The sequence below is a fragment of the Neodiprion virginianus genome, chromosome 2 (genome assembly GCF_021901495.1).
Source record: "Neodiprion virginianus isolate iyNeoVirg1 chromosome 2, iyNeoVirg1.1, whole genome shotgun sequence".
Classification (NCBI taxonomy): Eukaryota; Metazoa; Arthropoda; class Insecta; order Hymenoptera; family Diprionidae; genus Neodiprion; species Neodiprion virginianus.
The window spans coordinates 12,033,672-12,059,426 of record NC_060878.1 but is presented as its reverse complement, the minus strand read 5'-3'; the positions used below and the strand labels follow the sequence as shown (position 1 = coordinate 12,059,426).

Here is a 25,755-nt window from a genome sequence, read left to right as displayed (position 1 = left end):
AGTTGGCCACATCCAATATTGGAAAGACCCTGCTGCTCCAGATAACAAAGACGGATGAATGGGTCTCAGATAAGGATAGCGTTACACTTATTCATTCAATCGCTCGACACTAGTGCACCTCCCTATATAGATTAGATTAGGGGCAGCGTCATGTTTTACAAGAAACCATGATAGCGAAGTACACGGTGGTATTTTGCATTTTATACGTATATACGTAAGATCTAATATAAAGCTGATCCGCAAGCTCATTCGGGTGTTAAAACGCGTCACATAACCAGCGGGCTCTTTGCTCATCTACGTGCTTTGACGAGACAAAGCTGAAGCAAAGACTTTCCGTTTGTTCAATCGAGGTAGAAGGCAAGGATGAGAAGCAAACTTGCATGCATGCATGATACTAAAAATAAACGTGGATCTGTAAAAATCACCAGCGTCATCGTCAACACGGTTCGGTATACAGATGTATATTAACGCATATCTAGTTATTATAATACGATTTAAATAAGATAAGATAAATAAATTCTTTCGCGTAATTTCAAGACTTTCTAAATAATTATGTACGGAAAAATATAGGTTATACGACCTCGCTTTCTCAGAACCCTGATATATAAAACTATGTTATGACACTGAAAGACATTCCATACGACGCAATGACAATTGAAACAAATAAACGTCCGTTTAATTCTTTATAATTTTATTTTTATACTAGCATTCGCTGCTCGTGTCTGTTGCCTAATACCGGGTTATTTCGTAGGAGTGTTTTTATAAACAATTCAACATAGGTGGTAATCTGTCTACATAATATGCAATTCAGGGGACGTTTCACCGAAATCCGACTGCACTAATCAATGCATTTATGAGATTGAAGTTAGTAACGTTAACGTAACGAAAAATTGGGGGGAAAAATTACCATGTTGCAAGCTTATAGTGACTTTGAAGTAGTTAAGTTTTCAAAATATGAATACGTTTTGCCTTATTATGATTTACTGAATTTTAGACATTCCCGCAATTGTGAAATAACGATTCTCCGAAACGTTAATCATTACAATAACGATACTAACTTCAGCCTTGTATGCACATTGGGATACATTTTATGAAAATCTATCTACATTTCGGTAACCGACAATGAGTATACATTATCTCCACCGACAATTATCGTTCACGGCTAGCCGAATCTCTCTTTCAATAAATTTCACTACGAAAAATGACCGAGTCAGTTAACCTGTACTACCGAATTATAGGTCAAACACAGAGTTGCAAGATTAATATTTTTTCAGTGAGAAAAGACAGGAGCACACTTCTATCATATTGCGCTTGTCAATTCCGATAATTACACGGCCCTTTGATGGAATACAATGGTGAACGAATAAAGCATATTTTGGAAGGATTATCGTATGCTTGAATTACTTTATTTCGTTAGAAATCACAACAGTTCCAACTTCAACTTATCACACCAGATGGCGTTGTGAATAACGCAAAAGCGACAGTTTCAAAGGACACTTCACCTGCACGCTTATTATCATCACATTACAAACAAATGAGTGAACAAATTTCCAGGCAGTCGATTAGCGAATACTGCGAATGAAGTGAAACAGAGTCTGCAAGTATGACGGCAAAATTTCCGCCGTTGGCTCAACTGTGCCGAATTCATCCGCATGAAGTTACGAACGTTACTGTAACGATGCGTGTTTAGAAAAAATCGTTACTTCGCACCTTTAGGATTGTATAAAATTTGTTAAACTATGATAAAGAAACATACTCTTATTTTGAAAAGCCAAGTCATTGAAGGTCGATTTTAAATTGCGCATTCATAATTTTTTCGCCTAATGTTTCGTTACGTTAACGTTACTAACTTCAGTCTCATCCGAATTCCGAATTTCATGTTGATCAAAATTTGTTCCACAACGCTAAGTTCTATAAGCGGAAATTCATAATGTGAGCACAATTTAGGTTGTTTTAAAATTTTATAGCAAGCAGCAGCGGCACACGGATAACGGATACAGAGAATTACCGACTATCGTACAAGGAACTGAAAGACGCATATTATTATGTTAAGAGCACGTAGCGGGCCTACCTTTACCGACCGAACAAACTCGCCCTTTTTCTTCCTATAATAAATAAATATACAATCAAACGGAAAGAGTTCAAATTTCGACGGTGCATAGCTCTTTCTTAGTGATATTTAGGAAAGTTACTTGTATCCCGAAAATGCCGAATCCCTTCAGTTTGTTCATGTAATATTGGGAGAAAAAGGGTGAGTTTACTCGGTCGGTAAAGGTAGGCCCAGTAAGTGCTCTTAAACTCTGATTGGGTTTACAAACCACAAGGGGTGGAAGGCCATTTTTACCATGAAGCTACCTCGTGTCTTATTGTAGAGATAAAGAGCCACCGCTACTTTGCTGCTGTCGGAAAGTTATAGCAAAGCTGTGGATATTCCGAATTCTGTATGGCATCGGTATTTCACTCGAATCGAATTCCGTCTACTGCCGGTGACTAACAATAAGGTGAGAATGTAAGTTGAACAGCCAGTCCACGCACGAAATCCAATCGATCGTTATCGGCGGCTAATCTTTGAGTGGGTTGTTTTTAATCCCCGTCGAACGAACATCAGAAATCGATACAAAGTTGGTAGATAAAATTTTCACAAGATCGTGATAAAATGAAAAAAAAATCAAGTCGTGCAGTCATGAATTTTCTCCAATTTTCAGAAATTGTATCGTATAATTAACGCTGACAGAGGGACGAAACGGCAGAGTTAAGTGCAGTACGGATTACCGATTTATACAAGCAACTGATCACCAGACCCATTGATTCGTGGAAGAATCAGAAACAGCGACGGCCAACTAAATATTCGCTGGCTATACTCACGTCACGAGAATGTCGAACGGAAAAGGAGAAGAAGAAAGAGAAAAAGAGATCTGGAAAAGCACAGTCACGGTGCATGTGGTAGAGAAGAAGAAGAAGAAGAAGAAGAAGAAGAAGAAGAAGAAGAAGAAACAATAACGCAGCGACGAATGCGAGTTTTTTTATTCATTCGACTATGTTCATGCCATTGATTACGAGTAATGAAAGTCGTTCGCTTCGTGTTTCGCCCATATGGGTATGAATATTTATTTCCGGAGCGGTTGAGTGAAGGTCGGTCAGATTATTCTGTACTTGATGCAATCATCAAACTCAAAAAGGAGTTTAATTTCCAATATTTGAATACATTTTGCTTTTTAAAAATAGATTATTAAATTTCAGACGATCCTACAGTTGCGAAATAATAATGTTTTCTAAAAATGAATCGTTACATTAACGTTACGAACTTCACTATTTTGGATTAGAAAGTAATTCTACCATTTAAATTCTCATATTAAATTTATTATCAGTATTCGTGCATAACGATTAGGTCGTGTTTACCTTCAGCCACTCGAGGGAAATTCCCGAATGATGATTACGAAAGGTAGACTGATGATTCATCTTATCTGCTTGTTATTTCGTCGCTATCATTTTACTTCCCACATTATTTCACGTAAATTTATCAAGAATTTCTGGCCTATCTTTATAAAAATTTCGTAGATTATTCGCACAGTTGAGGAGCTGAATGTGAAATTGACACGATGAACAATTCTGACTTACAAACGGATGTTTAGAAAAAATGTTATACTTTTCCCAAACATACGTTATTCTTCATTTGATTTGTCGGGATGGCTCAATTTCTGCTAAAGCAAAACTTGGCCTCGCGAACTTTTTTCTTATAAATCTGCGAAATAACAATTTGCATAGTTGTATTACGAGAATTTCAATTGACGCAACGAAATGAATCACTTATAGCCTCCCCACAAACGTGATTTTGTACGTTTCTCCTTGAATTCGCCGACAACTTCATTTCTTCTGAAAACGTTTTCTCCCATTCAACTGTTTCACCAGAAACTCGTAAGTTATTAAATTCATCAGTTCAGTAAAAATCTTTTAAACCCTAATACATAATTTCTCATTTCTTGTTTGCAAAGAAACATGTTTTTAGGACCAAAATAAAATTCAGTCGCAAGTGCAGGTCAACGTCATCGAATCGGTCTAACATAATTCAATTCCCTTAACTAGTAAATTTTTTTTACCGATGTATCAGTCAAAGACCACGTCAGAAAAGCGATTTACTTTTTTCTTCACCTAAACACGAATCATTCCAGTAAATGGACGACTGGAGTATAGATTCGAAAATGAAGGTACATACATGTATAAAGTGAAAACAGCACGTACAACTTAAATTTCTCGGAATAAATTCGAGTACAGTAATCGTTTTCCAGGCAACTTTACAAAATTTCACAATTCTGTGGACACAATAAATGGGTGTTTGCAGTATCCATGACCTTGAATGGAAACGCGTTGAAGGATACTGCATGCGCCATAGATGTGTCTCATCGTCAGGGTAAAGTTGAGTTGTAAAATAGGTACACCAGATAAGGTCGAACCTCATTTTCCGGTTACTACGAATAAAGTTTTTTTTTTTTTTTAATCGAGGTCATGTATGCAAAAGAAATCACAAATGATTCCCATAGTATATGAAAGTCAGTCGTGTGGTTTTTAGCAAAAATAATTATCTTTCTCCATACCGAAAGCTGACTCATGTGTGTTTGTGTTTGTAGTGACACCAATACGATCAGCAACTGCCTACCACTTACAGTGACGAATTCACGTATCGAAGAAGAATCTGTGTTCACCTCATTCACAGAAGTGGAATCGTTGGCTTCATAATATCGCGACTTCGCTTTCTGCGCACGTGGTTTCTCGTTCTATCTTGCTTTCGCTGAGAACTTATTCAAAATCAGTGGCTTATAGCACCGGCACTGTCCTGCAATGTCATTTAAGCCCATATAAGGCCGTGACCGTCAAACTAGCGGAAAATGCCGTCGTTCTGTCGCTGTAAGAAATCCAACCTGTTTCTGAAATACGCAGTGCGAATTTATATCGCGTATATTGTTTACAGTCTGTATTTCCAACAGAAAATATTCCAAGCATAGGAATTTTTAGAAAAATTGTTTCATTCTTCCACCTTCAAATCCATTCATGATTCATACTGTATATTATTTTCGTACTTGTAATGAAGTCGGCTAGGGAGTTGAAATGAAGAAACCTATGTATATGTACGTACATACAACGTATGTCGCTAGTGTGTAAACTTTCAATACTTATTTACGTCCGAATAATTTTCAAGTCTTACGATTAAGTTTTAGATTGCATCACATGATTGGAATAAACAAGCAGAAAAATTCGACTGGCTTTAAAGGTTCAGTCTTAGAATCTTTTGCTAATCCGGTTACATGCGAAAATAAAAAAATTTTATAAAATTATATTCATTTTTGCAAATAATTTCAGGATAGCTCGACCGAGTTTTCTCTAACTCTAGTCTGCTCTGAGTTCAGAGGAATCGCATCGATGGCGAAGAAAATCGTAAAATCCGTTTATTCATATTCGAGATATGTTGTCGGACAAAAAATTATTCATTTTAGCAAATAACTTAGGAATTGCTTGACCGATTTTATTCCAAATTTAACCTGTTTTGGATGAAGAAGAGTCGCGGTGATTAGTTTTTGAGAAATCATTGGTGATAGAAACCGGAACACACGGACATTCTCAACGAACATCTAGTCAGTCGAAGGTGTTTCTTTAGTCCTAAAAACGTGAACATCCAATGATATTCGAAAGATTCATCATCCTGTGATCATAATAGCTCTCCCTCGTTCCCGAAGAGGGACTAGTTAAAAAAATGTATCTTGCTGGAAATTTTACAAAAAAACAAAAAGAACGTGCCGGTAAGTGACCTGAAGCTTGAAGTATGCTCAAATTGAAGGGTGAGTGTACCACGCAGAGACGAAAACCTCGGCATGTGGCGAGGAAGCGCACACATTGACACACGACCAGCATTGGTATCCACGCCTCTCTCTCTCTCTCTCTTTCTCGCTCCGATCTCCTCTCTCACTCTCTCTCTCTCTCTCTCTCTTTCTCTCTCTCTCTCTCTCTCTCTTTCTCTCTCTCTCTCTATCTCTCTCTCTCTCTCTCTCTCTATCTGCCGCGTGTATTTAAGCGTGTGACAAGTCTGAGGCCGTCTAGCTAGGCTAGATATGCCCCGGAGCGAAAATATCGCGTCGACAATGGGTCTGGAGCGAAGACCGGAGCAAAGTGATGTGTCGTTACCGGGCGATGCGTGGGCACGTTACAGGCTATACATAATGCACTTACTTTATAGACCTGGCCGTAGGTCCCATTTCCAACGACCTCGATGAGCTCGAATATCCCAGCCGGATCCTGAAACAGGGATAAACGACGGGTGTGTTGTTAACAGGGAGAAACAAACGACGGTGCAAAACATCGGGATCCCACCCAAAGCCGAAGCGCGGCGAGGGCTTGACGACAGCGGCTGATTGGGGGAGGAAACAGGCATACTGACAATGAGTATTAACGTCTGGAGAATTAGGCATCGGCTACTTGTTTACCTTCAATGCGTTCAAATCGATGTCGTCTAACGAACAATTTACGCTCGGTGCTAAATTATGCGCCATCTTGATATTCCTTCACTTCGTACAAATGGGAAGAAAAAATATACACCACACCACCGCACAACACAGATTTACTCGCTAGTGTATGTACATACAAAAGTAATCAGCCTTCTTATTTTACCCACTACACTTCAATTTTAATCAAGTTTTCGACGCACACCAAACGCGGTACATCGCACGGTCACCAATTTTTCCTCATCACTCGCGTATAATATACATTATTTACAAAATATTTATCGTATTCTTTGCTATCTCGCTGAGGTATCACTCACTTTATACGGTATATTGCCATAACGTCGGAGCGAGCGAGGTAAGCCCACACCTCGACGGCCGTTCTGTGACCCTATGACGTCACCGATTCACATTCTCGACATGGGAGTCATCCCCACTCCTCGACACACTGGGCTAGAGTTACGGCAGCGCGAAATACGAATTCGCTTATCGTCCCCGCGAATGAATCATCCACGCGGGTCCGAAATAAAAGTTAATTAAAATTAAAAAAACGTAGTTTAAAAAACCTCGCAGTGTTATTTGTGTCAATTATGGTGAATACGGATGAAATAGCATCCCGACTACGCAATAACAATGAATCTGAGAAAATTGAAATAACACAATTTAAGATATCAACAATATCAGGGTTCGTACGCTTTTTGGAACCCGAAATTCCCTGACTTTTCCAGGTGTTCCAGCCTGAAAATAGGATTTTTTTCAGTAACCTTCCAAGAAATATGCTGCTGATTAAAGCCAATTTTTTTTGTATATTAATACTAAACCTTCAATATTACCTAGTAATTAATTTACTGTCCGACTACTAATTTACAAACAGCAGCCAGCGATTTTCAGTAAGAAAAAAACGAAAGGAGGTTTGATATAAAGTAATGTACGTATAAGAATGAGTTTATTTCTTCAAGAAACTTAAAATTCCAGTCTTATTTTCAAAATTCCCTGACATTTCCCTGACTTTTCCCTGCTGTAAGAAACTCCCTGAGTTTTACCGGTTTTCCAGGTTTTCCCTGTGCATACGAACCCTGAATATGTCAGACATTTTTTTATACTTTGAACCAGAGATTGAGCGTTGGAACGTTCAAGATGCTTAAACCCTGTTGTTTTAGGACTTTTGCTCGTTGATTAGGCCACAACATCCCACACATTTTTCTGAGTAGTGTTTGATAAACCTAACGTTACAGTATATGGTACGTATCACGTGCAAATGTAATGTCAACGCACTTCTGTTGTGTCGTGTTCACGCAATCTACATATTTTTACCCACTCTGGAAATAACAACTCTTGAGAAATTTTTCCGGTGATCTTGAAAATTCTCTATGGTGAAAAGAACGAACCCAATATTTTATTCAGACGGTGCTACCCTTTCATCTTTGGCATGTTTCTCGCTGTTTGTTGCTTTGTAGTAGTATGTTTAAACTGACTGTAACAAGCTGTAAATTGTGATGAGATCAAAAAAATACCCTCTAACCAGAAAAAGACAATTGTTCGAATCCCTCACTGAAAATTCATTAGCTTTTGTATGAAAAAGTAAAATAAACTACCTCTGCTGCAGTCATCGCATGTACCTATTTTTTTAGTGTTCATTCGGAAATCATTTTTTGACAATTGGTTGAAAAGTTCTAATGTCATATTCTTTTTTATATTTTCAACTATCAAGTTAAGCGTTTTTTTTCTACTACTTCGTTATGCGGAAAATTCATAATTGCAGCAATAACGAATTACCAAGTTAGTCAAGTATCGATGAAGTTCAACTACGATTACAATTACTTGCAGCATTTCTTCTGCTTACTACATTTTATCGAAAAACATAATAGATCCAAACGTGTAACTGAGCTTATCAACAATAATAATATAATTAAAAATTATGTATGCGTACTTCAGCAATTCTTTATACATTACAGAACAAGCTGTAACTATGCTATATTGTATATGTACAAAATGTTCCATTGAAGAATCTAGTCCAGAATAAAGTATTATTATGAGCCTAATTACAATAAATAGTTGCGTAAACTGCAGGCAATGAAGCTGATTATTCAACTAATATTTTCAAACTATAATATTTACTTCAAAGGGTTTTGAGTCTGACAGGGCTGTTCAGAGGTTAGTTAAACTTCTCTGCATTTACGAATGAATTCTGCATTAGGTAAAAATGTATACATTAATTTCATAAACATGAGTTCGCTGTTTTTAACAAGACACGAACCCCCTTTACCGAATCCCAATAATCACCGCTATAAGCGGAAAAATGTAACACAGTCGGTAGATCAACCGTCACACTCAAAACCTTGTTCAAACAATACAAATTATTTTTAATTAATGTTTTCCACCGGGTACAACAATGTCAATAAATATATAAATTTATTCGTATCATAGAATCAATTTTTTCTTAGCAGAGCGCAGCAAGTTTCCGAACCGTGGCCAAGTCCCTAAGCAGCATTTGCACAGTCTGTTTTGTTCGAGGCAGAAAATCAGGGCCTGAAGCAGGATCATCTGGGTCCATGGCTTCCAGAGCTGGAAAAAAATTGAGAAAACTGTGTTGCAAATTTCTCAAATTGAAAATTGAAGCACCAGATTGTAACTAATGCAATGGTCGCTGATTGAGTTTAGCTCTCATTTATACATTCGCGAAACGAAAATCTTGCCATTTTTTCAACTTACCTATCACATGTGTCTCAATTGTAGTTAGTCTAGAGTCAATGTGATTCTGAAAGTGTTCGATGTGCTCCAACAGCCGTGATCGACACTCAGCTGGATCAATTGGGGCCTCTGGTTCTGGTATAAAAGGTTGCAGAGGCAACATTTCATTAAGATTAGTCGATTCTGGCTCAGTCTTTGCCACCGGAATTGACGGAATCAGATCAGGCGTTTCGGATGTCGAAGCAGTATTTTTGGGCGGATCTAAATATTAAAACCAGTTCATTAAACTGATATTCTTGATATTAAGGATATGTCAGGTGTAAAGTTAAGTTAAAACAGTGTAAAAATTGTAGAGTTGCGACTTCAAGGCTTAGAATCGACAATTGAATCAAATTCTGATAAGTTCAACAGAAAATCGGTACAGGAAAACATTGAAGACCGTGAAATTCGTAGTTTGTCCAATTTCAATGACTAATAGTTCATTTCTGCTAATAAATGAATTTTACACAAATCGGTTGTCATAAATTTATAATACAACACATTTGTTACATGCAACCTGTATTCATTTCGCACAACTTCTTCTTGCAGTGAATTGAAGAGCTCAAGATACAATTTCAGACGATTTGTCGATGATCTAATTAAAAACAAATTGAGAAACGATTTTTTGACATTACGCTGGAATTTTCTCATGATCATAAGATATAGAATAGTATGTCTCAAAAGTTGTTGAAGAGATAATTCAACTTTTCTTTGCAAATCCGTGTCTCTCTTTTGTCTTTCTGTGTTCATAGTATATTCTTTTGACTCAATTAAACTTAATAATAATCAGCTGCACTAGTATTGTCTCTATTTCAACTGCAGAAAGATTTTACGTTTCAATGGAAAATTCTAAAATATCGATTACTTACTATTATCTTCGTTCTTTACTTCAGACGCAGTTTTTTCCAAGTTACTCCTTGTCAACGCTTCCAAAAGAATATGACCTTCGGATTGATTTTCATGTTTTTTAACATTCTTAAGTTCTTCAGCATGCAAACTATCCTCTTCCAAAATCTTCATCAACTCCGTATTAGAAGCAATCGACTTTTTATGCGTTTCATCTTCTGGTTCCTCCTTTATTTCAGTTTTTATTTCAGCACAGGGTGAACTGTCCAAACTAGACTCAGCCGTCTCAAGTGCTGGCTTAACAATTTCCATTATTGGCACTAATTCAGTATTTGGTTTTGGGATTTCAGTTTTTTCCCAGTTTTTAGCCCAGAGATACAACTTCGGGTGATCTTTTTTTCTTTACAAAAATCGGTTAAAAATTAAAGACAAACCTATTAATTCTGGCATTAAAACTGCGTGAGGAAAAACGACTTACTGTGCAACATTAATTTTGACTCTTAGACTGTGCAAAATTTGCTGTATTTGTAACAGTGCTGCGACCAAATCATACGAACGCTTCAACATTGCAGCTCTTTGATCGATCGCAGCTTGATTCTTGGAACGACTCGATAGACTGTAAATAATTTTGAAATAAATTTCCATGATTGAGGATAAATCGGCTGGATTACCTGAATCAAAAGTTATGAGAAGAGAAAGGACCATTTAAAAATCTCGAGCAATGTTACTTACGCTAATGATAGTAGAAACGAATGAAACAACCTTCCTAATATGTGATACAAATGAATCAGAGTAAACTCAAACAATAGAAGCTAACTGTAAGATATTCTATAGAATAATTCTATAGAAGTTTTTATAATTAAATCTTTCAAAATGATTAAACCCTAGTATTTTTAATGTTATTATCATGTTTTTGGGACTATTTTGTTCAGTATACGAATCTCAAGACAGTGCTTAAAATAATTTTAACAAGTCGATATTTTCACAGTAGATAAAAGTAGATTTTTATAAGTACAATGCAACAGATGTTCAGATGAACGACTGCCTATATTTGCATGTTATACTTGCATTACATTATGAGGTTGCTCATATGTTTTACAGACAATTTGTGGGAGATCGGTCAACGAGCGCTATGAGTTTGAAGACATTAAAATCAGACGAAAAACTTCAGAGTTTAATAATTTTGAACGTTTTAATAACAAAACGATATTTTAACTTGCGTTATTCAAAATTATTTCAATACACTTCTATGACATAGTAGGAACGCCATTTGATTTGTGAACACCATAATTGGTACAGGTGACATTGCTCAACATTTTTTTGCAGTTTTTTCTCGTGGACTATTTTTTTTTTAAGCCTATTCAATTTACCTAGGTAACTTTCCCTCTTTAATCCAGTCCTGATCATGGCTGTACTTCTTAGACGGTCTTTGCCTGTACGGATTTTGACAAATATAGCAAACGTACTTTTCTGGCACATCTTTTTCTTGTTCAATAGCATTACAGTGACCGTGCTGCCAGCAAAGGCAAAGATCACACTGGATCATTAATCCATCCTCTTCCATAAATCCGCATGTACAGTTTATTATTTCCTCCCGACGAAGCTGTTCCACCTTCACAAGTTCCCCATTAATCATCATCATCACGCCATCTCCATCTAATGTGTCAAAGATTTATTTGAAAGTTAGTGATCAATTTACTTGACCTGATTTTATCAGACATTCCATTCAGTTGTATTTAGGATATTCAGATTAACAGTTCTATATAAGCTGCTTTAATACATTTTTGCAAATTGATAGTAAAAATTAATATAAAAATCAATTATACTAATATGGGACAAAAATATCTTGCATAATTGTGCCGCAACAGTTTACAAATCTGTTCAATTCAATTCCGAGTTTCTTAATTAAATTTAGGCAACTTAAGAACCCCCGAATGTTTTGCCTATATTGATATTAAGTTTGAAATTACCAGAGGAAAAAGGAGACCAAGTGTGTTTTAGAAACAATATTATTAAGTGATTGAGGTTATAATTTATAGAGTAAATTCTAAGCCGAAAATTTACACAAACAAGTCTCAAAATTAATTAAAGTTCACTATTTGTAATGCATGCATAACATTTTCAATTAAATTCACCTTAATACTACGATAATAAATATGAAACGCAGGAACTAACTTACATTTACGTTATTTTTACATAAATGAAATTAGTTCAGTACATTTTTGTGTGTGTATAAATATATTTTGCAATAGATGATAACACTTGATTCAAGTAAATTGAAAACACTCTTTGCCAAATATATACTTGGATTCAAGTATGGCTAGCCAATTTGTGAAAATAGATTCAATTGTGACAATCAGCAGTACACCTGATATAAAAAAACCTGTTGGTTTTCAATTATCTGTAACTAAATTTTGATACATATATGAATATTTGCCCTGGCGAAAAAAATTTTCAAAAGCTTCTGCAAATATCTACGAATTTACTCAAAACGTGAATTCTGAATTCAGAAATTTTGATAATCTTAAAGAATTTTGTAAAAATATCTCACAATCAGTTGCAATGCACCACATAAATTTCAACGAATTAACGAAAAAACTTTTATATCTCTTCAATCTCTCTTGAAAGTTTTCATTTTCTAGTTTGTTTCAAGATATTTTGTAACAGGTATGTCCACTAGAGTGGTCCTTATTTAGGGTCTTTGAAAAATAGTGTTGGGAAAAATCGGAATCGAACAGGGATTTGAGTGATTTGAAGTCAATCTGAGAAGCGGGGGGCACGGAAAAAATTCTTCGACACCCCAAGTAAAGACCACCCTAATATCCACATTCTATCAGCTGCATTTCATAAGAATTAATTACGACTGTTTCCTAAAAATTGCCGATTTCTTTCAGAAATGTAACTCAGGTTTTCATGTCACAGTACGTTTAAAAAATACGCAGAAATACCAGAGCGCGAATTTCTTTAGATTTGTGACATAAAATGAAGTTCTGAAGGAATATGAGTTTTCTCCAGAAATTGGTCCGATTTTAATTTTTTTTTTTTTTTTTAGATTTTCAATAGAAAATGAAGTTCCTACAGAATATAAATTCTATTTAGAAACTTTCTAGAATTTCCACACATCCCTGACATTATCAGAATATGAAATATTTTCGAAAAAGGAAAATGTTTTCACAAAACCGTGTAAAACGTTGTATATTTCGGAGGATTTGCTAAATAAAATTTCATGAATAATTTGCGAGAATATTTTTCACCAGAGTTCAAACATAACAGTAGTAACTGCTCCTATGAGGTGTGAATGAATAACATTGATAAAAAAAAGAACTATATACCTTCAGTATCATTACAATTATCACTTTTGGCAGCATCCCCTTTTGGGGTTTCACCTTTCTCAATATTATGAGAATCGCTTAGTTGACCTGAATAATAACACAAAGAAAATAATAAAATGTATATAAAATAGGGGAGTAACATAGGTAAGAAATGCCATTACAATAAATCCATTCAAATCACACCATCTACGCAATTACTCATCATAGTTTTTGTTCTTTTCTTTTTGTAACACAATAATTACAAACTACTACACAATGGGTAAAGACCCAGTACCAAATATACTTTTACAACTTACTTGTTAGATTATTCTCATCACTCTTAGGGTTCGATTTTCTTCGACTGAACCTGTAGGTAGGGGCAACTGGCTCTTCAATATCCAAAGTACTGTCATCTAAATCCCCATAATCATCCTTAAGCTCCAACAACCCTAATATACAACAACAAAAACTCATTCTCCTAATGCCAAAACAATAAAATCTTGACACTTCGTCATGATCGTTCTACTATTTTTTTGAATCTGTGTTTGGAAAACAAAGTCTGATTTGCCAGAACCAATAAATTACCTTGCTTTTTCTTGTACTTCAGTTGCGTATCTGAATTATACTCGGAAGTCTGTCGTTTCCTTATAGTCTTTCCTTTTTCTTGAATCGACGGTTCGTCCAATGATTTCGATCTGTCTAATTTCTGCAGTTCTGTAACACAATTGCTGGACAAAGGAGTAGTAGTCACAGATCTAACCGGCAACAAGGTTTTGATACCCGTTTGAACTTTTTCATCTCTAACTTTGAGGTCGAACAGCGTTCCTGGCGACATTGCACAACTAGCTTCCCTATTTTTAATGATATCTTCATCGACATCAATGCTCTTGCGTGAAGAAGGAGATGCAACTTCTGACTTAGAGTCCTCTTTGACATTTACTATTTTCTCTGGTCGAATCACGTCGGATTCATTTTCAGGTATTTGCTTCTCTTGGGTGGCTTTCTTCTTTTCAAACTTGTTTATCTTCTCCATAAAGTTGTTCTGCTTCTTTGGTATTATATCTTCGATCGATTCCCCAATCGTTCTGGCGTACGCCAAATCTGCTACATTCGGAGTGGAGCCCAAAAATTTTGAATACTCAGGATGATAATGTTTTATATGCATTTGGAGAAGATTTTCCTTGCGGAAATTCTTGTTGCAGCCCTCTTTCGGACATTTGTAAGCGCTGTCTTCCATTTCAACGCGAATTCCTCCGATAAATACGGCTAAAAATAGATCCTCCATGAAGATAAAAACAGTAACGATCAATGCTTTAAATTAGAAAATTCACATTTTTGTTCTCAAGTAAGAATATCTAATGGTTTTCCATTTGATTTGGTATAGTGATACTAGAAAGTTCAAATTGATAATGTTAACATAACGAAACACTAAAAGAAATATTACGATTTTGAAACTTAAGTAAGAATTTCGACAAATCTGAGTTTTGTTTCATTATAGTTTACTGAATTTCAGACAACCCTAAAATTGCGAAGTAATGATTTTCCCTGAAAATGAACCGTTACAGTAACGTTACAAACTTGACCCTTATGTAATTTTGCAAATAGCTTGACCTTTCTTTGTAGTAATTCATATTTAAACCTTTCAGAAAAACTGTTCAAAGTGACTGGACCGTACCGTCTCAAGCCAGTTAAGAAAAAAGACAAACCCCTGGAAAAACTGTTTCCTAAATTTTCTGCAGCATTAATGCCATCACCGATGGAGAACACAAATAAAACAACATCCCTGCTGTGTAATGGAAATGATTTTCAACAAAATCAAGACACACTAGGGTGGTCCTTATTTGGGGTGTTGACGAATTCCGATAAGTGCGCTCCCTAGACACGTTTGAAATAAATTTAAAAAAATGTGTGCGAAAACGGAGCGCTGTAGTCCAATTAGAAGACGTGCCTGTAAGCTCGTTTTGTTTTTCATTTGAATAACATGGGATTTTCAGACTACTTCAGTCATTATGTTTTTGAGTTGTCCCCATGAACGCAAAAAATTCTTTTTTCACATAAATCTGTTGTTCATGGATCTCGGAATGTCGTAAAATCTTTCCCGATCCAGAAAAACAGACGGCGATCAAAACATTTTAATTTTAATTATTACTTTTTAAAAAAGTATAAAGTATAAACGATGTGTTTTTGTAAATACACTAATTGAAATACATATTTTTTCCCACATGTACAATTACTTTTTTTTTACAAACTTATGACGTAAATAAGACTGCCTTTTAATTGGTGAAATACTGTCAAGCACCAAGCGGCTAAAAAGAGGTATTCTCACGTTGATCAATTTGCCGTCGTGTATATCAGGGGGATGGGGGGCGTAAAGGTTGTGATAACGACTTGTGGAAAAATATACGCGTAGTTGTACCCATGAACAACAGATTTATGTGAAGAAAGAATTTTTTGCGTTCATGGGGACAACTCAAAAACATAATGACTGAAGTAGTCTGAAAATCCCATGTTATTCAAATGAAAAACAAAACGAGCTTACAGGCACGTCTTCTAATTGGACTACAGCGCTCCGTTTTCGCACACATTTTTTTAAATTTATTTCAAACGTGTCTAGGGGGCGCACTTATCGGAATTCGTCAACACCCCAAATAAGGACCACCCTAAGACACACGCTAAGGTGTCGACAATTTGAGTGAAAATTTTATAATTCAAACAATCAAAATGATCGGACTCTAGTGTTTTCGGATCAATTCTAATAGTTTTTAGGTGTATTTTGTTCACTACAGAGATCTACAGAGATTACCTGAAAAATATTTCACAAATAGTCGGCTGTATTATAGTACCAATTACATTTACTCGATAGTCTAAGATTTCTTAAATAGTTTTAAGACAATTTTCGGGCAACTAATCATTGAGAACATTAAAATCGGCTCAAAAACTTCAAGAGTTCAATCATTTGGAACATTTAAATCATAAATCTTTTTCTCAAACAGTAACATCTTAACTACTGTTGTTAAAGTTTACTCGAATTCGTTTTCACGACAGTATAAGCATTTTTTCAATTGCGTTCACTATTATTGGCGCAAAGAAAATTGGTAGAGATTTAATTAAACAGCTTAGGGAGACTATATAATGAGGAGCACGAACTCTGGTTGAGAAAATGACACAAATCTTGTGATCACTTAGCGGCGCTAGTGTGACTTTAAGTTCTCATTCTCAGTTCAGAATGACCTGTGGGAGGCTAACATTATCCTTAAAAGTAATCTATCGCATTATTTTGATAGCCACTTCACGGTTTACAGTTTTTAGTAAGTCAGAATTGAGTATCATGCTTAAACACGTAACATTTCTAGAATATAACTTATTACTTACAGTATGTGATGACTGTATGAGGTGTGATAGCATGTGAAAATTCAAATGAGAAATTACCGTCAGTGAAACAGGCTTATGAGTGAAGGTTTGGATATCAATAGTAAAACTTACCGCCAGGATCAGCAGATGAAACAGGAGTTATAGCGAGCGGCATAACAACTGGAGCCACAGGGCAAGGTGTCGTGACTTCAGGAGTTCCAAGAGGAGTTTTAGCTTTGGGTAACAATGTTTTGATTTTCTTTGGCACTTCAGCCGGCGGTTCTTGCTTTGCCTTAACAGAACTAGATTTGTTGTTCTTTTTCCGATGGATGCAAAAATCAAATTTCTCAGGTTCAAAATCGTACATTCCATGATTCTCCATGAATGATCGAATGTCATTTCTTGACCTGAACTTTTTCCCACTCGATTTGCTGGTAAATTTATTGGTGTTAGTTTATTGTACTCTCTGAATTTGATCGGACAAACACAGAGTCACTATAATAACTTACTGTATAAACAAGACATCCCACTTGCCGGCTGATGAACCAGTTCTTCTCTGCGTGAAGTGCTTCTGCCATCCAGGTGGTAGCCTCTTATCTGCCACTATGATAGATCGTCGTGGTCCTGCAACTTCAGTTAAGGATGTATCAGGTGAACAGGTCAGTTAATGAAGTTTCAGGACGAAAGAATTAAGAAACAGTTTGAAAACCAAAAGTGGACTCTGGTAAGTTTTAGCAGAGCTCTGTCCCCTGAGTGAGAAAAAAAACTTAAAAGTTAAAAACCTTTTAGAAGTTCAGTCTTTAATTCAGTATAAACTTATTGTTTTGACAGGACTACTAAAGCAGCTGATGTGTCCTTAACATATTTATATGCAAACTGCATCTGCTCATTCTCTGAATTCGACTTTCCTCAAAATTGAACAAATCTAAGTTGCAAACATAGAAATACATGTGTCTTGACAGTGATTTTCTTGCGACGTAGAGACTGTTGGAACGTAGATTTCAGCGTGTAATTCATTAAAGGTTCTATTCTTCTCCTATCCGATATGTACTAGAATAGTTTGAATCTCCACTTACCGTCATTACCATCTACGATGTAAGACTCTATTCCTTGAGGCTCACCGTCGATCCACTCAGGCCCGACTTCATCTTCATTGTCCGTATCGATTTTGGGCAGATCCTTTTTCTTTTTCTTAGCATAGGTTTTAACTTTAGCTTTACTTGGCTCAAAGCCTTTGAGTACTTCTGTGCCAGAATCATAAGCAATAGCTGGTGTCAATTCGGGTGGTTCGGATTTAACGTCGTCTTCGCTTACGAATGATTCATCCTTTTTAAGTGACTTTTCAGAATCCGTTCTTGGCCGTTTTTTAGCATTAGAATGGAACAGATCCATTACACTGTGTTTTCTCTTCTTGTCCCTTCTCTCTTGTTTACTTCCTATGTAATCTCCATCAACAATCGGTTTCTGTTTTTACAATTGTTCTCAGATTATTCTAAAAATATTCAGTTTACTTTCTGACTCAGAGTGTTTACGAAGCTGACATTTACACATTTCAAACTTATTCCAAAATTTTCCGAGCAATTTTTTATGATGATTCCAAGTCATTTACAATGTGTGAAGAAATTCACGTGAGTGTTAGTCAAGAAGAAGTCATTCTGAAATTCATGCGCTGACCAATTATTGCTGACAAATTTACATTGCCAAAATGATACTATCCTCTTATCAGATAAGTTATAGTTTATTTAATTTGATAAAATTGTCCACTATCAACAAGAAAATTATACTATTTTTTTATTATTATTTAATTATAAATTATACATATATATATATATATATATATATATATATATATATATATATATATATATATATATATATTATATATATTATTATATATGTATAACTCGACCAAATCTATTCTAGTAGTTTTATTAAATAACAGGTGAACTAGTTAGGTCATGAGCATTTGAATTATTCCAATGAAATAAATCACTTGCATTTCCTGGAAATATAATTTAGGACATTTTTCCTACAGAAATATATCAAACTGATCAATTACCAATGAGACTTAAGACCATTTCTTGCATTACTGGAAACTTTCTAATGATTCATTTTATTAGCTAAGCTGAAATGTCCTTACTTCAGCTTAACTTTATATTATATATATATGTAATATTTATTTTGACCTAAGAAAATTATCTTTGCAACTACAAAATGAAAACTTGTTATAAATAAATATATATATATATATGTGTGTATGTGTGTTTTATATATGTATATTAATAACAAGTTTTCATTTTGTAGTTGCAAAGATAATTTTCTTAGGTCAAAGTAAAGTTTAGGCACAAGTGGATGATTGCATCGAAACATATTTACCTTGATTCAATTCCCTTATACTAGTAAATTTTTCTTTTCAATTTATTACTTGGACACAACACAGTGGCAACATTATTGTTCACCTAAAAATGTATGATTCTAGTGAATTGATTACTGGAATCGTTTTTGAAATCAAGGTATCATTTGAGAGCCGGAATCAACTGACATCACTTGGAATTAAGTCATTGTTATTAATGAATTCTGGGCAGTTTTCAGAATGTCAAGAAACTAGAAAAAATTTCAGACTGACTCTTCAGCTATGTACGTTTTCTGAATTTAGCATTATAACTAAGCCTCCTACTCGGTATAGAGTGATACACAAAAATATGGCATAAAGACCGTATATGTGTAAAAAAAAAAAAAAAAAAACTTTGATACCATGATCTAGCAAATGTATTGAACACAGTAAAAATAGAACTCCTTTGATGGGAACAAACTATATTAAAATAAGTAAGAATAATTTTGTAACAGGGTTTGTTAAAATTATTGTTAACTTACAAAGCATATTTATAACAATTATGTTATACACCAATAAATGGCTTAACCCTAACCTAAAAATAAGTAAATAAATAATGAATCCTACCTTTTCGGTGGCTGCAGCAATTTTTGTCATTTTCGATGATCTGACTATCTTGGCATAGCCATCATCGAACAGAACATCGTACCTGTCTGTAAATATCGTGAAAAAAAAATCAATAATAACGTCGATTATTGTCAAATATGAAATGGTTGACGTTCTGGACGAGGTTAGGTTAGGTTAGGGTTAGAATCACGTCAGGTTGTATTAGGTTAGGTTATGTTAGGTTACTCACCATTTCCCAACACAGTCTTAACTTTGGCAGGATATTTTCTACCATCTGCCCACGTAGCTAAAATTCTTTCTCCGACGATAAATTCTCGCATTTTCGTCTCCCTGGGGAAAAACAAAATAATTTTAAATCACAATGATAACGATCAGATGATGACGCTGATAGAGTAGTCAAAAACGCGATCTCGTCGACCTGATAAACATACGTATGTCACAACACGAAGTTTCCTTCCTTCAATCAAAGAGACGAAAAAAAAAAGGCGACGCTATTGAAAACAAACGAGCGCTACTACGATCAGCTGATTTTTGTACGTAAACAAAACTCGGTAAGTCGTCGGTTCTCCACTATCGTAACCTAATTACACCATCTGTATGTCCTGGATTTGATCAACCGTGCAAATTGTACGTGTGAAAAGACGCAACGCGGCAGTGCATTATCGGCAAATTGCTATTGGATAGAAAGTAATGTGTGTACCTATTTTCTTTACGCTCCCGCTACGCTACTCTACGCAGGTTAGGTTAGTTTAGTTTTGCGTATATTAAGTGGGATCAATTTACGAGAGGCTAAACCATCAGTTTATTTGATCAATAAACAACCCTTCTTACAGGCTTTCAACTCTCCTTTTCTTTTCTCTCTCCCTTTCAATTTCTTTTTTTCCCCTTGATCTCTGCTTCTTAATTATCCTGTTTTTCTTCGTATTAAAGTTATTTCATCACATTGTTCAAATTATTGTCCCCTGTTAGGTGGAAATAATGTATAGCTTCGTTCAAGTGAATTAAAAAATTTCTGTGCGATTTTGATCATTTCAAGTTTTTAATGCAATGGATTAAACAGATGTCGAAATATTACACTCAGCTAATGGTTTAACAAATCATCAAAAGTCTTGTAAAGTTTATTCACTACATAATATGAGACACCAACGAATTTTTCATCAGCTTCTCTTTTTCCATCATTAAATAATTCAATAAAACTTGAACAAAGCTTAAGGTTAAAGTCAATCTCTAACGAGAATTGAAATTTGGGACACACTATGTACCAACACAAAATGAGATTTATGTATTACCAAGATTTCATGCAAGAACAGCATTAAATTATCATGTGAAATGATTAAGTAAGAGTCTAATGTAGAAGTGCAGGAAAGTAAATTTTTTTTTCCACAAATAAATAGTACAAGGTTTGAAGAATATGTTACCAAAGTTTGATTTTGGAAGTTGTAAAATTGGTGATGTTACACCATATTTATTGGGGCCCTTACACACTCAACACGATGGGCATATGCAAAAAATGATCTAACAGAAATTTTTCAAAGAAGAGCGAGATATTCTCTATAAGCCTAGACACGCAAACGTGTCCTTACAGTGCGGCGTGAACACATCGAAACCTTTGATAACATTTTTCTCAAAATTACACTTTTCAAATCAATGACCATGATACTCGTAATATACTAAATGACATTTTCTATATGATATCTGAATTCTTACACTTTTTTACAGGGGTCATACCTATGTTCATCATTTTCATATTTATTTTTAACATTATTATTAACAATTGAAAATTGATTTTTGTTTGGTGATAAAATGACTTCTTGTGATTGCTGTAACTTTGCCAATTTCGATGCATTGCTTTGCTTCTAGGTATATTAACCCAGTAATTGACTGAACTTTTAAGAAAATACAGCTTTTCTTCTTTCAAATGACTCAGCTCTGCGCTAAACTAGTCACCAATTGCTGACGCGCCAACGTCATCATCTGACAAAACTGTTTTGTCGAAACAAAAAATACGAAAAATACACCTTTTCAACCAGTTACAGGAGGCTTTACCCTTAAAAGTATCTTAACCTTGACCCATGATATTCTAATATTGTACAGAAAAAATGAGAAATTTTAGCTGTCAACCAGAGATCATTTAATCAAAATTATTGTGATAACTTTAACAATAATTACAGTAAATTAGAATTATGAAAGACCCAAAGATGTGTTCAAAAACAAAAGCCTATTTTAACATAATAATATAAACTGAAGATCAACTGATTATGAATGAAAAAAAAAAAATTGTACCAGTCTGAATTTTTACTACATATGGTTCAAGGAAAAGAATTTGAAAGATTAAACTGCTTTTACTACAAGCAGTTGTTGTGAAGACTACTGAATGCATAGGAGCAGCAACTAGTCTATTTACATAATGCAAAGATTCAGCAAAATTGGTGCTCGTGTAAATATTCTTTCTCAGATTCGACCCTGTCGACAGGTTTATTCAATATTACAAAGATACTTTATGGTACTGAAGTATTATTACCTTATTTTCATCGAGTTGAAATCCGTAACTTTAACGCAGAATACAATGTACTTAAAAAAAATAGATACTTCACAACGTCAAGAATGTCTGATATTCAACCAACCTTGATGAAGCAAAATATGACTGTTCTTTTTGAAGGTCATTCTAAAGTTGGAAAATATTGATATTCTCTCAACGTTTTGTTACATCAACATTACGAACTTCAACGAAACTGAAAACTTGCAATTTAATTATCACAAGTGACAACAGTTCTATTCTACCTGCTAATAAAATGATATGTTCACTTACGGAGGTGGTAGTGTCCAAGTTGACTCGCTTCGGTTAGAAAAAACAAAACAAAGCCTTATAGGTAAATATATTCAACTCTGTTTATGCAACAATTATGAACTGCATATAATATAGGTTTTCAAAAATTCTAAATCAAATGCGCAAGCCAATCAAAATCATATAATATAATACAGGTTTTAATTTTCTGCCGCAGCGACAGAATTCTTTGAGGAAACAATAAGAAGAGAACTGATTGAAAAGGTAATTTTAAAAAGGGTTAGTGTAGAGTATGATAGATATCTGCAACGTTTTTCAAATATGACAGGACATCAATTCTTTGCAAACTGAATACTGCATTGGTCTGAATATAAGTTCAAGTTTTTGTTACTCATTTCGCTCTCAAAATCCGTATTCAACTTATACGCAGGCTTGACTTTGTTTTCAACCAATTATCATAATCTAGACCAATAAAATCACGAATCTTGAAATCAAATGTCAATTTTTTTAAACAGCATCAGTCTGAAATATAAAGAAATTGATAAGAAGATCTTTATATCATACTCTTCAACTTTATTGATACAATGTGTACAAGAAATGCAATATTAATCAACACATATGCCTTTGATAATAGATAACTATTCACAGAAGTCGATTATATTCAGTTTACAACAAAAAATTCCTGAAATAAAATCGTGAAATTAAGGTTCAACTTATATTAAGACCAATACGGTTGTAATCCAAACTGCCACTCATAATAATTTTAATTTGTATCCTTAGTTTGTTTTTTTAGAAGATGAGTTATAACAGTCAAAGGGTTGACCAGCCTAGAAATTAAGTCTATATGACTCATCAAATCTTTGAATCCATTTTAAATATTCTGCAATCCTCTAAAATCTCTGAATTACGTAAACTTCATGAAATCCTATGAAATTTTACAATACTATTTGGATTTCGTATGATCTTTAAAATCTTGTGACATCTTTTGAAAATCGCGAAATTAGGTGTACATAGAAAACTAATGAGTGGTTAATGCCTCAAGAAAAATTAAAAGAATTTTGTATATACAGATTCTATCTTTAATCTACCTAAAGTATTAATTGACAGCTTTACGTGACAGATTGTGCTCTAAACATCTCAATTCTGGTTTCTTACAATAGGACGGTATGGGAGATGCATCGAGTTACAGGATAAGGCTTCCCATGACTATAGAGAAGACAAGTAATAATTAAACCCTGAAGCTGATAGAGTCAAGTTAATACCTGTCCCTTTTATAACCATGCGAAGCCTCATCCCGTAACTCGATGCACCTCCCATACCGTCCCCTCGTTAGACATTTCGACTAGGAATATTTAATGGCAATTTAATATCTATGGTTGTATTAGAATGAGATTAAAACTCACTTTGGTTGTACTTGAAGTACTCGAAGCCGCGAGCTGTCCATTGGAATCCATTCGTCAAATCTTGAACTCCATTTGTCAAAATGTATCAAGACTTCCCTCTCGACCCAGTCAGTCTCAACAACGCGTGCCGAATACCTGTTGTGAACAGAAATTGATTAGGAATTATACACGCAGATTTGTGTGCCCATCATAATACATTCGATAAAACAACTGGAGAGTACTAGAGAAAAAAAAGTATAAAAACGATTTTATTTGTGTATATAACAATTAGGATGTAGTACAGGTTATGTTTGAGATATCAAAGCTTGTTGAGACTGCTTCATGTCCTTTATTTTTGAAGGTAAATGCCAATTTTCGATTGAGTTCATTGGATACGGTTGAAAATGTGTAAGAAGTTTTATCCGAGGCCGACATTAGTTTAGGCATGAGTAACTGCTAAATTAAGAGTTAAACAAAATCGGTGAGGGGGCATGTTGTAGAGGAATATAATCGCGTTGATATATTGACGTAATATGATCATTGCTAGTTTGTTTCAGAAACAATTTATTGACTTGTTTTGAGCGATTCGACCGGCATGAATTTGTACTGTTGTCACGCTTCGCGGATTGTTAATTAAGCAGCGAGTCGGAAGGAACCGTATCATTGTCTACTCTGCCCCGTCGATATACGGATGTTGACAATCAGATATTAGCTGACAGTGCGTGTCGACAATCAGATTTCAAGGGCGAGAACGCCGGGCTAAGGTCACCAATGTGACAGAGGGGTGAACTCAGCGTAGCGTGATCATTAAAGTTTGTACCATTTTTCGTTGAAATCCTTGGCTTCCAACTTAGCACCAGGGAAAAACTTGAGACCACCGCGGCTGACCATCTGGCTGATTAAAATGTTCCACACAATGATTAATGAGGAATTAAAGCACTTCGAGAAGTTTTTCGAACACTCAGAGACGATAACCGGCTTCGGTGATTATCGTTATTCGGAGAATTTTAACGAATGTTATCTTTATTTCGCGACGCAAACAGCGACCATTTTCATGACGACACTAATCGATTGTAGAATGGCGCCAGATTGCGAAACTCATTCAAGATGGAATCAAAGCTACGTTCATGCCATGTGTTCGCCCCAATGTTCGCGCTGGCGGCAAGACATTGGAGTTAGCCAATAGCGTCACCGCCGTCGTCACCAAAGCACACATACGATTGTCGTACAGCGACAGTCGCGTTTGCAACGAAACCGTCCCGTGACTGTTACTATATCCAGTGGTATTCGCGGGTTACCTTGGAAATCCGTCTTTCTCACTCTGCACTTGATTGGCCGAGAGGAAATGTATAGGCCAATCGGGTTGTAGAGCGAGAGAGATAGGTTGTGCATGGCATAATGCTCTATTTCACTACCTTCATTGTCCAATAGTATATGCTCTAAAGTTCCCGATTATTGGCTTGGTGGTTTTCCTCTCGAGCCAAACGCAGAAGCTATTTACGCCACAAACGTAACTGTTGCAGTGAACTGTCGCTTTGTGAAACAAACAGCGCGACGACGTCACGTCCGCTAAAGCGAACGCGCAAGTGTACACTCCCCACGAAAGTGTAGAAAGTGTAGCTAGCATGAACAAACCAAGTAACTGCTCAACGGCTAAAGAGACGATAAATTTAGCTGAAGGGCTGGGGGGAAATTGCAGTATTCTACTATGCCAATCCGACTTCAAATGATCAAACAAAATTCTGTTGCATTGTTAGGATCGAGCGAGTAATTCAAAAATTTACACAAGTGGGAAAGTCACTGGGTAACTTGTCGCGGAATGGCATCGCGTCATGAAAACTTGCCAAGTCACTAATGACTTCCGATGGTCACGTGACGAACACGATCGAGGTTCGAGCTGGTT

At 35.4% G+C, this 25,755-nt stretch overlaps 2 protein-coding genes across 14 annotated transcripts in view; both read right to left on the bottom strand.

Annotated features, from left to right (window-relative positions):
• Positions 1-6,872, bottom strand: part of LOC124298187 (serine/threonine-protein kinase mig-15) — a 38,909-nt gene extending 32,037 nt beyond the window's left edge. For all 8 annotated transcript variants that reach the window (XM_046749864.1, XM_046749868.1, XM_046749870.1 and 5 more), the window contains exons 1-2: positions 6,474-6,872; positions 6,220-6,285 (exon numbers count right to left, since the gene is read on the bottom strand). In XM_046749864.1, the coding sequence (XP_046605820.1) occupies positions 6,220-6,285; positions 6,474-6,539 (132 nt within the window). In that variant the 5' untranslated portion in view covers positions 6,540-6,872. The remainder of the gene's footprint in view (positions 1-6,219; positions 6,286-6,473) is intronic.
• Positions 6,873-8,397: 1,525 nt separating this feature from the next.
• LOC124298189 (PHD finger protein 20) lies at positions 8,398-24,939 on the bottom strand. 6 transcript variants are annotated; one of them, XM_046749875.1, is made up of 17 exons: positions 24,673-24,939; positions 23,874-24,008; positions 22,495-22,521; positions 19,915-20,015; positions 19,686-19,771; positions 17,803-18,190; positions 17,236-17,350; positions 16,859-17,157; positions 16,748-16,759; positions 13,961-14,641; positions 13,693-13,824; positions 13,397-13,483; positions 11,435-11,720; positions 10,543-10,680; positions 10,088-10,464; positions 9,201-9,440; positions 8,398-9,053 (listed from the first exon to the last, which is right to left on the bottom strand). In XM_046749875.1, the coding sequence occupies exons 1-17, from the start codon at positions 24,741-24,743 to the stop codon at positions 8,929-8,931; spliced, it is 3,300 nt and encodes a 1,099-aa protein (XP_046605831.1). In that variant the 5' UTR covers positions 24,744-24,939; the 3' UTR covers positions 8,398-8,928. The 6 variants fall into 6 exon arrangements, with proteins under 6 accessions (XP_046605831.1, XP_046605830.1, XP_046605829.1 ...); XM_046749874.1 differs by having other exon boundaries at positions 17,236-17,356; positions 24,673-24,938; XM_046749873.1 differs by lacking the exon at positions 16,748-16,759 and having other exon boundaries at positions 17,236-17,356; positions 22,495-22,548; positions 24,673-24,938.
• Positions 24,940-25,755: the final 816 nt, after the last annotated feature.